At 46.7% G+C, this 17,413-nt stretch overlaps 1 protein-coding gene across 8 annotated transcripts in view; it reads right to left on the bottom strand.

The window, feature by feature from the left end:
• The window catches only part of ZNF827 (zinc finger protein 827), a 190,585-nt gene that overhangs the window by 125,075 nt on the left and 48,097 nt on the right, over positions 1-17,413 (bottom strand). For all 8 annotated transcript variants that reach the window (XM_070769035.1, XM_019977811.2, XM_070769037.1 and 5 more), the window contains exons 3-4: positions 16,411-16,583; positions 10,197-10,677 (exon numbers count right to left, since the gene is read on the bottom strand). In XM_070769035.1, the coding sequence (XP_070625136.1) occupies positions 10,197-10,677; positions 16,411-16,583 (654 nt within the window). The remainder of the gene's footprint in view (positions 1-10,196; positions 10,678-16,410; positions 16,584-17,413) is intronic.

The following is a 17,413-nucleotide window of genomic DNA, read 5'->3' as shown; positions in this document are numbered from 1 at the left end:
TAGGAACAGCTTGAGGTGACTTGAGACCAGAAAAAAGAAAAACTAATGACTGGATAATAGATTTCCAACACTTTCCAGGGAAGTCGGTGCCCACCTGCCCCAAATGACATCTCCTCTTGACGGTCCCACCTGTCATTTTAAATGACCATACTGACACTCTGGTTCTGTAATGGTTTTTTTTGTCTTCATGGAACACCCAACCAGAGTCTGAAGAACTCCACCAAATGAAGATTGTGATTCCTCTCCTGGAAAACCCACCTGTTTTGTCATGTGACTCCACAGCTCCTGCCATTAAGAGGTGGAGATTCTCCTGCCCTTTGAATCTGGGCTGCACTTGTGGTTGGCTTTGGTCACTGGAAGGTGGTGGAAGTGATGCTGGGCTGGTTCTGAGTCCAGCCCCCTGAGACCGGAAGCACTGCTGCTCTCTCCTTTGGAACCCAGTCCAGCTGCCACATGGGCAAGCTCGGGCAAACCCACTGAAGGATGGAAGACCCTGGGGAACAGAAAGAGGCCATCCTGGCTGGAGCCATCTGAGACCAGCCATGCCATGGCAACCTGGCAAGGTCCTGCAACCAATGAGTCAGGCCAGGAGAGACCAGAAGAAGCACCCTGGTCAAAGACGCCCAAACTCATGAGCTAAGTGAATGGCTATTGTGTTGAGCTGCTAAATTGCAGACAGGCTGTTACTTAACTTTATGCAAGACTCTGGTTCCTAGACTTGGCCCTACCAGCCGAGTTCCTGGTCAACACCAAGGTGCTCACACTGTTGGAGGCTCCCTTTTGCTTTCTTTCCATGGATCATCTTTTCCATCCAGCCTCTTGACAGCACTATAGAGTTGGTTGTGAATTTGCAAATCTTTTTTAAAGTGAAGTAGCATCAGTTCAGTTCAGTTCACTTCAGTCACTCAGTCGTGTCCAACTCTTTGCGACCCCATGAATCCCAGCACACCAGGTCTCCCTGTCCATCACCAACTCCCAGAATTCACTCAGATTCATATCCATTGAGTCAGTGATGCCATCCAGCCATCTCATCCTCTGTCGTCCCCTTCTCCTCCTGCCCCCAATCCCTCCCAGCATCAGAGTCTTTTCCAATGAGTCAACTCTTTGCATGAGGTGGCCAAAGTATTGGAGTTTCAGCTTTAGCATCATTTCTTCCAAAGAAATCCCAGGGCTGATCTCCTTCAGAATGGACTGGTTGGATCTCCTTGCAGTCCAAGGGACTCTCAAGAGTCTTCTCTAATACTATAGTTCAAAAGCATCAATTCTTCGGCGCTCAGCCTTCTTCACAGTCCAACTCTCACATCCATACATGACCACTGGAAAAACCATAGCCTTGACTAGACGGACCTTTGTTGGCAAAGTAATGTCTCTGCTTTTCAATATGCTATCTGCTGCTGCTGCTAAGTCGCTTCAGTCATGTCCGACTCTGTGTGACCCCATAGACAGCAGCCCAGCAGGCTCCCCTGTCCCTGGGATTCTCCAGGCAAGAATACTGGAGTGGGTTGCCATTTCCTTCTCCAATGCATGAAGGTGAAAAGTGAAAGTGAAGTCACTCAGTCCTGTCCGACTCTGAGCAACCCCATGGACTGCAGCCTACCGGGCTCCTCCGTCCATGGGATTTTCCAGGCAAGAGTACTGGAGTGGGGTGCCATCGCCTTCTCCGAATACGCTATCTAGGTTGGTCATAACTTTTCTTCTAAGGAGTAGGCGTCTTTTAATTTCATGGCTGCAGTCACCATCTACAGTGATTTGGGAGCCCAAAAAAATAAAGTCTGACACTGTTTCCACTGTTTCCCCATCTATTTCCCATGAAGTGATGGGACCAGATGCCATGATCTTCGTTTTATGAATGCTGAGTTTTAAGCCAACTTTTTCACTCTCCTCTTTCACCTTCATCAAGAGGCTTTTTAGTTCCTCTTTACTTTCTGCCATAAGGGTGGTATTATCTGCATATCTGAGGTTATTGATACTTCTTCCGGCAATCTTGATTCCAGCTTGTGCTTCTTCCAGCCCAGCATTTCTCATGATGTACTCTGCATATAAGTTAAATAAGCAGGGTGACAATATACAGCCTTGACGTACTCCTTTTCCTATTTGGAACCAGTCTGTTGTTCCATGTCCAATTCTAACTGTTGCTTCCTGAACTGCATACAAATTTCTCAAGAGGCAGGTCAGGTGGCCTGTATGCCCATCTCTTTCAGAATTTTCCACAGTTTATTGTGATCCACACAGTCAAAGGCTTTGGCATAGTCAATAAAGCAGAAATAGATGTTTTTCTGGAACTCTCTTGCTTTTTTGATGATCCAGCAGATGTTGGCAATTTGATCTCTGGTTCCTCTGCCTTTTCTAAAACCAGCTTGAACATCTGGAAGTTTGTGGTTCATGTACTGCTGAAGCCTGGCTTGGAGAATTTTGAGCATTACTTTACTAGCGTGTGAAATTAGTGCAATTGTGCGGTAGTTTGAGCATTCTTTGGCATTGCCTTTCTTTGGGATTGGAATGAAAACTGACCTTTTCCAGACCTGTGGCCACTGTTGAGTTTTCCAAATTTGCTGGCATATTGAGTGCAGCGCTTTCACAGCATCATCTTTCAGGATTTGAAATAGCTCAACTGCAATTCCATCACCTCCATTAGCTTTGTTCGTAGTGATGCTGCTTAAGGCCCACTTGACTTCAGATTCCAGGATGTCTGGCTCTAGGTCAGTGATCACACCATCATGATTATCTGGGTCGTGAAGATCTTTTTTGTACACAACCTCTGAAAACATGACTTCCAGAATAGATATAACTCATGAAATATCTTTCTTATCATCTACCACAGAATGCTCTGTGGATGATACTGTACAAAGATAAAGACATTAAAAAGGAAATATTATCTCTTCCTGAACACTGCCCACCCCCCACCACCCCGCCCAGCAATCTGAAACAGAGTTTCAGAGTCGAAGAGGCAAGACTAAGACACAGTCAATAATACAAGTATCAACCTGGGTCTTAAGACTCGGCGGAGGTGACAGCACAATGAGCAGAATTGGGGCAGGGACGGTAGGGGCAGGTATTACAGCAAGGAGGCTCAATATTGCTAGAGATTCTCTACAAAGATACAGAACCACTGGGGGTCAGAGGTGCATTAAACTAGTTTTCTTCTTTTTTCTTTTTTTTGTGAGGATCTCTGTTCCTCAACCAGGGATCAAACCTGTGCCCCCTGCAGTGGAAGCTCAGATTCCTAACTGCTGGACCACCAGGGAATTTCCTAGTTATTTTAGTTTTAATAATATTATTCTTTTTAGAACTTCCCCCCTCCCTTTTATCTAACAGGAGAAGTATACATGGAACTCCATGGTTCAAATGACCAGACTCATGGAACATGAGTGAAGGCAGGTAAATGGAAATGATGGGATGTGTCTATGAGCTGGTGAAGACTCAGCATTTTTCTTAAGAGTAGAGGGGATACAGTTGCTCAGTAGAAAGGAGCCAGGCTTGGGCACAACCTGACGTCAGAAGTGTTGGAAGGGTCCATTAACGCCTTGGCAGTCTGGAAGGGGGATGCTCCTGGGGTGGCGAGAGGCATCAGGGAGGGAGCTGGAGGGGCAAGCTGATTACGTGTGAGGGTGACGACCCCCGGGGAGGCTGCCCTCCAAGGGACGGGTGTGGGTGTATTTTGAAGACGCAAAAAATTTAACCAGATTAGTGGCTGAATTAGCATGCATTAAAAAGGATGCCATGGTTTGAAGCCAAGGAAAATAAACAGTAAAGCAGACGGAGGTCAAAAGACACTTCGCTCAACTGAGAAAAAAAAAAATTAGGTAATAGCTCATTAAGTGCTCAGGAGCCAAGCTTTGCCGTTAGGCAGTTTGCTCTATCCCTTGCCCCTGAAACTTTCTAAGCCTCAGCTTCCTCATCTATAAAATAGGTTTAACATTAATTGGGCTATTGGGAGGGTTAACTGAGAAATTACATCGAGTTGTTGGCACAGTGCCTGGCTTACTGCAAACCCATCTGATCAGTAATAAGGCTCAGGATGATAATAGTAGAAGCAGCAACAGGAGTAACAACAGTAGTGAGGAGAAGAAAACGTGACTTCTGAAGGAAGGCAGAAAATGACCTGGATTCAGTTTTGCAGAAATACAGACTTTGATCAACTTTCCCAAGTCTATCAAGATACCAAATTACTCTGTGGACAATTCTAAGATGAGGTAAACCTTATGCAGCACAGTGAGGAAAGAAACGTCTGGATTCCAGTGGCAGCGCCTCTATGCTGCTGACTTGCCGTCTTGATTTCCCCAAGTACATGCTTGTTACAAGATAACTGTATTTGAAGGTATACTGCAACTGGCCTTACCATCACTGCTCTATTTGCACTAAACAACGCGTGAGAAGCCTAAAAGCCTTAGCACAATTTCTGACGTATGAGATTCTGAGAACGGCTCCCTTGCTGGGGCCTCTGACTCTACAACAAGGACAGAGGACAGAGCCAACTTCCGGTTCTACCACTTCTTAGTGATTTGGCAGAGGGGATGCTGGAGCCTGACTGCCTGGATTGGAACCCCAGTCGCAGCTCTCATTAGCTGTGTAAACATGACCCAGTGTCTTAGCCCCTGTTTCTCAGTTTTCATCTGTACAATGGGAACACTAATAGTGCCTTCCTCTAGGGTTGTTAGAAGTTCAAGTGGGTTCAGTGGCTTGGAGCAGGCGCTGTGCTAACTAACTAGCATCACTGACTCAATGGACATGAGTTTGAGCAAACTCCAGAAGACAGAGGAGGACAGAAGAGCCTGGCGGGGTCGCAAAGAGTCGGATGTGACTTAGCAACTGAACAGCAACAATAACAAGGCACTAAGCAACTGACTCTTCAGGAAAAACCTTAAACAATTAATCAGTGTCACAAATCCTCCATCCCTGGAAGCCTGAGCACGTGAGTGTGTGACTCCAGGCCCCATTTTCTTGTAACAACCACCTGTTCCCTTTTGTGACTCAGATCAGCCCTTGTCTCGTGGAGTTGCAAGTCACTGAAAAACAGGAAAGAGCCACACACTCTCTCTCACATGAATCACCCAGTTCGGTAAAATCCAGGATTTCAACACGGAGGGAGGCCCCTTAAAGTGGCTTCTGACACGAGGAATTTTAGTCACATGATCAGTTGAGTGCTCATCGTGAGAAAAGCCAGGCAGGGTTAAGAAAGGCCACACTGAAGATACAAAGGAAGGCTGCCCAAAACAAACCTTTCTGGAAGGCATACTTAGGCATAGGGAGAGCTCCGGCTAACGGCAGTGAAACCTGAGGTCATGAATGGCAGAAAACTGACTTTTCTTTGGAAGAAAGATGCTAAGATGTTTGACAGCGAATCAGAGTCAGCAGGTAATAAGGATGCCTCGTTTACCAGGCATCTCCTGGCTCCCGCCTTCTTCGGCAGCACAAACAAAGGTATCACTGGATAAGGAGCTGCCCTTTACAGACAAACCGTATTGTAACTACAGATGCATAAAATTCTGGGAAATAGATGGAGGTGGCACAGCAAAGGCCCACGGGAACCCACAAGATACAACACAAACATTCACCAGCTCCCCGTTGTTGATTCAAGAAAACCTTGGCCATTTTACCGCTGAGCTCCTAACACATTTGAAACAATTCAGCTTGGACTCATTTGCAAGTCATTGCTTTCTGAAATCCACCTCTCATGGTTAAGATGTTTTCAGCCTCAATTTTATGAAATTAATAGAATGCGGGAGACAGAACATTTCTTTGGCCAGTTTCCAAACTAAAAATAGTTGAAATGACTTGTATCTTTTTATTTTCAAAAAACCCAGTACAAGAAGATTAAAAAGATATTCCCAGCCAACAACTGAGGTGCCAAGTTTCTGTCAACTGCTTGGTTCTAATTTGGAGAGTTAGATTTACATGTGATATCTTGAAAAGTGTGGTTTTTCAGAAACAGAAGTGATGTAAGGCCACAGCAGGCAACTTTTAATCAGGCGTCTAATGACGATCCTCCCAGTTCCTAGATGTTACAGATGAGTCTCAAGATTTTCTAATTCTAGCAGAACATCCAGATGCTTGTTTTAATTCTCCTGTCATGTGGCCCCACAAGGGGAAAAATGGGGCTCAATCACCATGACTCAGCCAGGCCTCCAGTTCAGGTCAACCTTGACCCAACCCACAGCACCAGGCCCTTTTCATGGTCTGGGACAGAGAGTGAGCGAAGAGAGCTGTACTGAAAAGAACTACAACTGTACTGGAAACAAACCAACAAGCCAGGTAGCAAGCGCAGCTGCCACATCAGTGGTCCCTAGGCCTTGCTGCATTTTTAGAATCATCTGAGGATTTTAAAGAAAACACCGATGTTTAGGTCCTGTCCGAGACCAACTAAATCATAATTTCTGTCAGTGGGGCTGGACCCCGGTGTGTAAGAAACAAAAGCTTCCCAGGTGAGTCTAATGTCAGTTAAGGTGAGCACTGCTGCTAGACTAAGGAGAGATGGCACAGCAACTGTAGGGATTTAACCTCCTCTCCCTTGCAAAGCCCCAGTCATGCAGCTACTGAAGCCCTCGCCCTGACATGAGACAGTCTGCCTGTCTTCTGGATTCCCAGAGAGATCTGGGCAAACATGCAGGCTGCAGCCCCCGAAGGCTTGTCTCCTAGGCTGAAACGCAGAGCAGAGTTTTCAAAAGTATCTTTGCCATCATCCCAGAAAGCCATCAGCAAGGGCTGCCCCATCTTCTCCTCTGAGGCAGTTACAGTGCTGAGCCTGGGAAGCCTTGGTCCTAGCAAACATTAATTGCAAAGGACTAAGGAATGTTAAGTGTGGGCTCAGGCGGGAGAAGACTGGATGGTTTGGGGAAGGGGTTTGATTTCACAATCACAGACGCTGGGAAACCTCAAAATGGGGATCGGGATGGGTGGCCTTCGAGTCCCCTTAAAACAGCATCCCCCCAGCGATTTTTAATACTGCTGTACATGTTTAGTTGCACAGCGAGTCTGTGGTTCCATGGACTGTAGCCTGCCAGGCTCCTTTGTCCGTGGAATTCTCTAGGCAAGAATACAGAAGTGGGTTGTCACTTCCTACTCCAAGGGGATCTTCCCAAACCAGGGATCAAAACCACTCTCTTGCATCACCTGCACTGGCAGGCATATTCTTTACCCCTAGCGACACCTCGGAAGCCCTTTAATCCTCCTGGGTTCCCTTAAAGTCATTTGTGTGTTGAAGGAGCAAGAAAGACTCCCCTTAATCACCAAGCAAGAAAGAATCAAGTGTTTTCCATCTCGCTTTTGAAAACAAGAAGATACGGACACGCTTGAATTTGTCACTGTGCTCCCGTTCTGCAGTGACGTGGCTGGCAGAGGCTCCCAGCCCCGGTGTCCACAAACAGCTGCACCCTAGGGTCCCAGAAGGTGCACGCACAGAGCCTGGCTCAAAAATTCAAGACGAGAACAATGGCACCGTTATGAGGCTGGGGGACAAGGCCCGATGCTAACCCGACATCTGATAAGGGAAAGAGCCAGAAGCTCAGCCACAGCTCCCTGGGGTCTGGCCCTTTGGTCCTGGGATCACAGCCACGGACACAGCCAGGTGGAGTATCCCGGCGAGAACCGCTATCAATTATAGGACTCTGATCAACCAGAGAGCAAGTGGAAGAAAAAAAATAATAATCGTCCCCTCTCCCCCGAAAATGTATTCTTTTCCTTTTCACGTCTCTTCTCCTCCCGTGGGCTGCGCTGCACTGTCACCAAGTTTACATTTACATCCAAATATGCACACACACAAAAAAATTACCGATGCATCTCACTCCCCGGCGACTTTGTAACAGGTTGCTAGGTAACAGTGCACACAAGTCAGGTTTCAGGACCTCTAGTAAGCCACCATAAAATAGCTGCACGGGCCTTTTGCATAAACAGCGTGCATTTGTTATCTGTTTTCTTATGCCCGTTGATCAGTCAGTAAATACTGCGACTGCCAAACCCGTAAACAAGTCCCCGTTAATAGCCGACTGAGAAAACAGATCACAGGAGAAGGCCTGGGTGCATGGTTTTCCACCCCAACCTCCCGGCTGGCTTTTCCTCTTGTGTTTCTCCTGTTTGCAAGCCTGGCTTTCAGCAGTCACAGGTCTTACCTTACACTCCCTGAGATTGCGTCCCTAGCTAATTACAGATTGATGTGGGGCACTCATAGCTAAGCCCACCAGGAGTCGTGTATTAGCAAGCCTTCCTCCACCCTCTCTCACCTTCCTCAAGATTTAAAAACTTTCTGGAGTCCTGGAGTAAAGAAGGCACCTTCTTCCTACGAGCTACTCACCCCTCCGGTTTCCCCCTTGTCTGCTAAGTAAGGAAATGTCCCATTTAGCCATCCTAGGTGAATACGCCCACCACTGCATTCCTTCTCTTGAGGAAGCACTAGAAGAGCCCACAGAAGGAGCCCCTTTTGCTCTGACATTGGTGGGACATACTATCAAGAAAGAACCAGTGCTCTCCCAGAAGTGAAAACTGAAGGCTCTGCAGCAAAACGAAACCCAGAAGCCTACACTTTCCCCACATCTCCAAAGACGTTTATATATAAGATGCAGAGTCTTCAGGAGCACATGTTCCCTAGGCTGGGACGGGAGAGGAGAACGCAGGGGCAGGTCGCTGTTCGTTGCCGCGGTCCAGGCACCTGACTTCCTGCCACTTGGCCATCGGTGTAGGGTGTGCTCACCAGTCGCGTGGGGTGGGGCGCCTCCCTGCAACATTCCATCTCTGTTCTTTCCGCGACGCCTCACTTCCATCCCCTGCCCTTCCCTATTTCTTCCAACCAGCCCTGAGCACTCCTGAGGGGCACAGACCTGGGGTGATGGGAACATTCCAGAAGACCTGACTGACGCGTCACTGAGCAAAGGGATTTCAGAGTGAAGCAGAACCTCTAATTCACCTGGCGGTGACATTTAGTGAAATTTGACTCACAGTCCATTTAAAGGAAGGTGGTGACCAATTATTCTCCATTTAAAAGGGTATTGTCAATCTCCAAAGAGCTGAAATGGCATTTGGAAATCATCGTGGGGCCTGCCGTCTTCACTGAGAGACAGAACCAATTCTCTGCCGACCTTTCCCCACCCTCTACATCTCTTTTAAAATTTTAAATCAGACTTTAAAAAATATAATGAGGAGCTGCACAGGCCCACAACATGTTTTCTCATCACAAAAAAAGTCAGGAAAAACAGGGCTCCTTTGGCATCATGACACTCCCTATTTAATTCCACAACTTAAAGAAATGGGGGGGGGTGGAGAAAAAAACACTAAACGAAACATCATGTATAATTTGATGGTGAAAGTGGTATCAATTAGTAATACATTTTTATGACATACTACAACTTCTTTCTAAAAAGCATTGAGGCAGCTACAAAAGAATATTAACAATTTTTTAAAATTCCACTTTACATGAGGTTTCTAGTGTAGTTATGTTCATAGAGACAGAAAGTAGAATAATGATTACCAGGGCAGAGCAGAGGGAAGAATTCTTGGTTAATGGGTACGAGGCTTCAGTTTGGGGGGATGAAAAAGTTCTCAAGACAGATGGTAGTGATGGTTACACAAAAATGTAAGTGTACTTAATGCTAAGGCACTGTATACCTGAAAATGGTTAAAATGGCAAATTTCATGTATTTTTTTTGACCACAATGAAAAACTTTCCATTAGAAAAAACAAAACCTAAAGCTAATTTTACCATCTGCTCAAATTTTAAAACTCTAAAATTTTTCTAATAGTACTCTGTGCGTATGTCCTTTAGAATCTTTTACATCAAGGCAGTCGAGAACTTGAGTATACGCAAAGCAAGATGTCCCGTACAAGCCCTTTTAAAGAGCCCAGTGGAGAGACAAAGTTAAATACGGCTTAAGGTCAATGGAGAGACAAGTTAAACAGGGCTCAAGGTCACACAAAGAACTGTCACCAACCTGGCTTCCCATGCGACCTGTCCCCCACAGCAAGGACCCACAACAGGGGAAAACTAGAAAGAAATCAACAATCTCTGTTGTTTCATGACCCAAACCATAGCCATGCCTTCTTCCACAGGACTGTTAAAAAAAAGTCTCAAGGAGAAAATGTGTCAGGGTGCAGACAATTGTCATTTAGAGGAACCTTGACATCACCTAGTCCTACCAGCTCACTGTACAGCTACGAATACTGGTAGATAGAAAACGAGAGAGAGAGAGGGGACACCCCTCTTCAAGTACCTGACAGCTTCATGAGAAAATCAGACGCCATCTTAACAGAGATGTCCTGGCTGAACAACGCGGACGCACTGTTGGCCGCGAACTCGGAGGGCTCTCTCAGCTTTGTGTGGTTGGCTGGCCTGTCGGTAGCATTCAGAGGAAAGGAGGTTGGCAGGCCGTTATCTTCCTTGGGCTCCTCCTTCACCAGCAAAGGTGAGACGCCAGCCCCACCCTGGCTAGTCCTCTCTGGAGTGCTGGACTTCATCATGGTCCCCACTAGCTCTGTCCCTCCTCCTTCCCTTTGCTGCCCCAGGCAGGCACTGTCACTGAGGTGGGGAGGCCCCGTGGCCTCGGGGTCTGGGGTCTCCTCCTTCACCTTGGCTTCTGTCCTCAGGAAGTGCTGATGGCAACGCATGTGCAGCTTCAGGCTGAAGTGGCGGGAGGAAGTGAAAGGGCAGAGCTGGCACTGAAAGGTCTCTCCCCGGTCCTGGTGCTGATGAACCTGACGGAGAAGCAACAAGAGTGAGCTGGCTGCTGCGTGCCGACCGAGAACGCCCTGCTCTACCTCCACCCTTTGCATTTTTGCATCGCTTAGCTGCTCGGTCACGTCTGACTCTTTGCGACCCTGTGGACCGTGGCCCGCCAGGCTCCTCTGTCCGTGGGATTCTCCAGACAAGGATACTGGAACGGGGCTGCCATTCCCTTCCTGGCCCAGGGAACCATATCACCAGAGGAGCGCTTCATTGTGTGCCTCAGGTCATGAGGGTCATCCCTAAACACAGAGCGGGTCCACACAGGTTAAGAGCCTGTTAGTAGATCCACATTCAAGTCAACCGGGGACGCTGTCTGCCCACGGAGGCTGTCTAGGGTAGAATCCTCTTCATGTTCTAGTCATCTCATCTCCGCTGATGTCTTCAAAGAAAACTTTATAAACCCAGCACAACTGGAACTTACGTAATTACTAGTTGGGGGGTCAAAAGAGGTACCCTGTCAAGTAATTCCTCTCACAATATAATATGCTGCATGGACCCAATTATTACCACCCAGAGAAGTAGTTATGCTTTGCAAACATAATTTCCACTTCCAAAAATGCTTCTCTAGGTAATTAAGACTGTGGAAAATAATGCCTCCAGGGCATTCCCGTTTCGTAGAGAAATTGAGACCCTGGAGCACGTGGCCGGAGCAAAAGGACATATAAACAAAGCAGACGGGGAGGGACTTCCCTGGTGGTCAAGGGGTTAAGAATCCGCACTCCCACTGCAGGGGCATGTGTTCGATTTCTGGTCAGGGAACTAAGATCCCGTATGCTGTGCAATGTGGACAAAAATAATAAATAAAAACAACTCTCTAAGCTTCTAAGACACCCTTCCTTTCTGTATTCCTCAAGCTATCTATAGGCAGCTTCTAAAAAAAAAAAAAAAAAAAAAAAAGAAGGAGCAGAGGAGGAGGAAAACCAGAGGCTGATGCCCACCAAACAGTCTCAGCAAGATGAAACCAGAGGTGCCAAATATGGTTCTTTCTAGCAGGCTCTAGATAGGCACGTCTACAATGAAAGAATGCAGACTTGGAAACCCAGTTCCAGCCTTGCCTGCACAATACCTGTGAAAATGGGAAGAAACTTTTTTCTTTCCTTCCTGTCATGATCAAATTTAGGGCTTGAAAAAGTGAGGAAATCATTGCATTGGCCTGAGCCAGGCTTGGAGCTGGCAGGTGCTAGTAAGCTTGTAACTTCCCCATTCATCTCTGCCAATGTACTTGAGCACTGACCTGCTCCACCCTGCTATTTCAGGACTGGCCCTCCCTCGAGCAGGAACTGCCAATGGTGTAGATTTGGGCCAAAAGATTTGGGGAGCTGTGTGATTTTTGGAAAAACGAGGGAATGGAATTCAAACCCCGAGTCTAGGCAGGATTTGAACCTAGGTCGAATGAAGGTTAAAGGTTCCTTAATCCACTGGGCCACCTGGCCCCTCTGCGTGGGCTTCCTTTCTAAGAGAGCAAGTTTTACTACAGCTGTTTATGCATTCTGAGTGCAATCCAAAAGCATTATTCACCAGCCAAAACATACTTTTAAATAATGTTCAGTGACCAACAAAAGCAGAGAAATTAAAAGTTAATGGTGAGATCCCGTCGCTACAGCACCCCACTGTGGCTTTTTGAAAAAAACAACAGAAGAGACTCTGGGTCCCCCAAAGCATGAATTTCTCCAAAGAAATAACCAGATACACTTAAATTCAATTGCGGCAAAGCCTTGCTCATTAAAAGGCTTTCCGCCTGCCAGGTGGGGAGAGGCTGGAGGGTGGCACACACCCCTTGTTGCTGGCTGAGGACTGTCTCAGCTCTTTCACAACAAAAGGATTTCACTCTGGAGAGGATGGGTTCACTTGCTTTCTCCCTCATACAATCGGGAACATTCCCCACCCTCTCTTCGACCCGGCTCACGCGGGAGCTGGCACCTTGTGGGGCCTCCGGTCACAGCCCCAGGGAGCCCTGACAGGTGCCACCCATGGCTCGCCCTGGAGCCAGGTGGTAAAGGTCACTAGGCAGAAAGCTTCCGCCATCCCCGGGAGCAGGGTGGTGGGATAGATCCCGTTTCAGAAATGTCCTGACATCTATTGCCCCGGCAGAGGACAGGCGCTAATCCAAGAACGAAGCTCCGGAAGCAGCTTCTGGAAAAGAAGAAGGATGGGGTCCAGGTTCTAAAATCCAACACGGAGCCCTGGACTCAAAAGAGTCTGTGCCCAAGCCCCGTGCATGTCTCCTTTTCTATCCAAGCCTGGCTTGGCTATATTTAGTTGCGGGAAAACGAGTGAGTGTGGAAAAGAAAAACAGTGGATGTGGTGCTGACGGTCACACTTAGCGTTATATTTGGGCTAGACCTGCCGAGAGGGGCACGAGTTCGCATTTGGCCTCGGAGGGAAGGCTCGCCCCTGCTCTCCCGACAATAAAAGCCCCTTCTGGGATCATCTGTACTCTCTTTAGCCTGACATTGCCTTCGAAATCGCTCTCGGTCGGCTACGGTCAAGAAACACTTGACTAAAGCGTGTCATTCTTTCCAGGTCACGTAAAGATGGGCTGCCTGCTGGCCGCCCTACACAGAGAGCGCATGTCACCGCCGCAAGAAGTTTAAAGACTGCTGCATCACGGTGTCCATCTCCTCTGCAGCAGTCGGACAGTTTTGGGAAAAACATCTCCATCACTCGCCCTGCTCAGGGGACCAGGCAGGCCGGGAGGGGGCGAGCCCAGCAGTCACCGCCTTGCCTGGCACACCTGAGACTGGAAAACGTCGGCGCCCCGACCCCTGCCCGCGTCGGGCCGCTTCTTCACCCGTGTTCCTGTTCTCCGCCCTCCTCACCTTATCTTATGAATTCCGTATTGAATTCCTGTATGCTCACTCATCCAGGAAAGTTGTAAAAGACTTAATGGAAACCTAAGATAACCCCGAGGAAGCTGGAGGCATTTACAAGCTCCTTCCGAAGCAAGCCATAAAAATATTTGCATGATATATTAAGGAGAAAAGGCAGCCTTTCAGAAAATGTACAGTGCCTAGAACCCAATAAGTACTACAGTTGAACAAATCCCTTAGAATCCCATTGTTCCTTAAGTAAATCTTTATAATAAATACAGAAGGCTACAGATTAGCATGGTAATAATGGCTATTTCTACGTGATGGGATTAAGGGCCAATTTCAGATTCTTTTCATCAGTTTTTCTAAATTCTCTTTGTGTCACAAAGAGAGAAAAGCAATAAAATTTAGAGTCATTCTTTTATGCCGTGTCATCGATTTATTTCCAAATGTAAATGTGAATATATATTCAGATGGCTTTTGGATAGTAATTACTATAGTAGCCACATTTACTGAGGGCTCCTCCATGCTGGGCATCATATTAAGTGCTTTATATCCATTATTTCATTTAACCCTTAAAACAACTCCATGAGATATATCATACAATTACTATCTCCAAGAGCAGAAACAGAGGCTTGGAGAGGTTAAATGATTTACCCAAAGCTCCACAGCTACTCAGAGTCTAACTAAGGCTTTTTTGTTTTTGTTTTCCTGACCATGGGGTTTGAGATATTAACCTTTAGGCCATACTGCCCCTGCTTCTGAGGCAGGATTCATTCTAGGAAATCTGTTCCTACCATACATAGCCTCTGGGGAACAGAGCAGAGAATATCTATTCCTAAGGAAACCACCATGATATTTCTCTGTAGACCATGGTTTCAAAATCTAGCAAAATTAAAGTCTATCTCATCAAAATTAAATCATGAATTCTTTGATGAAAGCAAAAAACATGAGCCCATAAGTGAGGTGGAGAACAGAAAAGAAAGTGTACACCATCTGAGGAAATTAAACTTGCATGAGCCCTTCTTACACGTCTCTCCTCAAAAGCTCAACAGGTTAGGACACCATGAGTTTGAATAAAGTAGTCACTTCACACAACTGCTTCATTGTACTGGTTATTGATTTGTTCTGAAAGCGTTCTAGGACCCCACGACCTGCAGAGCCCTGGCTGTTCTCATCTGTGATGCTGTCGTGGCCGACCGTCTGTATCACCAAGGCACCCCTCTCATCTCCCTGCAGTTTCAGGGTCGCTAGTTCCTGCTATTGAAAACCCAGCTTTTTTTTTTCCCCCATGGGTTTATAAATAGGTTGTTTTAAGTGACCCTGAGCTGAAACCAGGCTTACAAGGTGTCAGGCCTGATGCAAGTTTCCTGCTCACTGAAGCTTTAAATTTGCCAGGCCTGATTTCTAAACCTGAGTGTAAGGGCACAGTAACGGAAGCAAATTTTAGTTTTAAAGGCACTTCTTTGAAAGTCTCCTTCTCCACTTATGCCGGTGTAAAATACAAGATTTTACTTTGAGAAGAGGTGACAGAGGATGAAGAGGTTTCAAGTACAAAACCTGAGTCGGCTCAGTAGAATTCTACCAACCAGAACCCCTGGTTAAATGGATTCTGATGATGAAGGGCATGTTATACTCCCCAGGGACAAAGACAAAGGGTAGAAAACAAGTTATATTATGGTTGGTTTTTTTTTTTTAACTTTCCAAGTTATTTCCTAATGTCAGTAGAGGCTCTGTCTAATCACACTCCTTTTATATCTACAGTCTAAACAATGATTCCTGATCTATTCAGAAGTATGAAACTGCAAGAATTTGAGAAAAGCAACTATCTCATCATGTTACACTTTACATTACACATTACACTTTCTATGGCAGGATAGTAGACACTTTACAAATAATGTTAACAGCCAGACTACTGCAAATATCAGTAAAAATGATGGTTATCAAAAAGCTACCACTGCACATTTCTGTGTGGAATACTTCGCCATTATTTCCTTAAATATTAATGATATCCCTTCCAGATGGACATAACTATTCCCATTTAACAGCTGAGAAAATTGAGTCCAAAGACGCATTTGCTCACAGCCACTTAGCTAGTAAGTTGCGCAATAAGGTTTAAAGGCAGGCTTGTCAAAATCAAAAGCCCATGCTCTTCTGATCTCTTGCTTCTCAGATACTGGATCTCTTTGCATTTCAGACAAAATTAGCATTAATAGAGTCTGCTAAAAAGACTGCTAGCTGCCTAAGTTTTCCCCCAGCTCACTTGAGAGTGGCAGGCAGTCTAGACCATTCCCTCTATGTCGGTACAGGCGTAAGCCCCCCAGCTGTCCCTAATAGACACTGAAAAAAATATCTTCCAGTGTTTGCTAAGTGTGACCCCGGGAATTATGATACCTCAAGGGGACCCAGTTTTGTCAGGAATGGCCCCCAAGCCTGCCACAGCGTGGAAGTTAAAGCCCAGATGACTTTCAACTTCCTCACACTTCCTGTACGACGTGTGTGGTTGTGCCTCTGGGTTTGAAGCAACAGAAGAGGGCGCTCCCTCCCGGAAGAGAGGCAGGTCCAACAGCTCTTCCTGAACCCTTATTCCTCCCAAGTTTTGCTCCGAGTGCCTCCAAAAGTGTCACCTTGCAAGGCCAGGTTAGGCTGCCGATCCCCAGTAGGAAGGGATGGTTCTACACGACGTATATTATCTGGCTGCTGAAGCTGCTCTCTGCCTTTAAGTTCTGGGCTGTCCAGTGGACATGAGGACACTTATAACGAGATCCTTTCCAACATGGATCCTTTTATCCGCATCGCACTCTACTTTACGACCCCGAGCTCAGACCCCGGCTGGTGCGAGGGCCCTGGCTGTGCCTGCCTCGCCTTCGGGCCCGTCCGCGGGGGGCTTACCTTCATGTGGGATTTGAGATTGTCCTTGCGAGCACATCGGAACGGACAGAGCGGACACTGATGACTTTTTAAACCTGTGTGAATCACCATGTGCCGCTTCCAGTAACTCTTCCGTTTTATAACCAGACCGCATATGGGACACTGGAAAGGCTTTCCGCTTTCCTCTTCTGAGGCTTGGGAGAAGGAGAAAGACAGGAAAATTAAGGAAAACAAAAAGGCACACTGCATCCAGCACTAATTCACATGCACTGCTCTATAAAGAAAACTAACACGGAACTGGGGGGTTGCGGAGGGTTTTTTGCTTGTCCTTCCGTTTTGTTGTTTTTTGTTTTGGGCTTTTTTTTTTTTTTTTTTTTTTGGTTTTGAGTTTTGGAGGTCTTTTTTGGTTTTTCCATTTTCATTTGTTAGTTGTTTTTCTCATTCCAAGACTTTATCTATGAGGAAGCTTTCTTCCTGCTTTCCTGCAGGTAGAAAGCTATGTTCATCTCATGACTTCCACCTGGGTTCCATTTTTTCAAAATCTGCTCATCCTGCCTTGGGAAAGTCCTGCTTTCAGAGGCCACCCCACCGCACTTCAGAAGGCATCCCACACCTCAGCCCAGAGAAACCCGAAGCCAGGGCTTTGCTTTCCTGAAGGCAAGTGCCAGACTCGAGTTCATATTGGAATTACTGAACTTGGAAAATGGCAAGAAATAAAGACAAGTCAAAGCGACTGAGAATAACACCACGCTGGAAACCAAAGAGCCATCGTAAACCTCGCACACCAAACCCTAATGGAGACAAACTTCAGGCTGACTTGTGCCGTGATGGCTTGGGCAGATGCTGCTGCCAGTTTGGCCACTGGGGGCCTTGCGGTCAGAGGCTGTCACTCTCTTATTTTTGACCCTCCACTGGCCACCAAGGTGTGCTGCCCTGCTCTGTGGAGCCTGGGGCCCACTGCCCACTTTGGGAAAAGCTACAATCAGGCGGCCGCAAATGCTTCCATTTTTCAGGAAAGCAAACA

This window comes from Bos indicus, chromosome 17 (genome assembly GCF_029378745.1).
Source record: "Bos indicus isolate NIAB-ARS_2022 breed Sahiwal x Tharparkar chromosome 17, NIAB-ARS_B.indTharparkar_mat_pri_1.0, whole genome shotgun sequence".
In the NCBI taxonomy this organism is placed as follows: Eukaryota; Metazoa; Chordata; class Mammalia; order Artiodactyla; family Bovidae; genus Bos; species Bos indicus.
The sequence above is the reverse complement of the archived record's forward strand: the minus strand, read 5'-3'. Positions and strand labels throughout refer to the sequence as shown.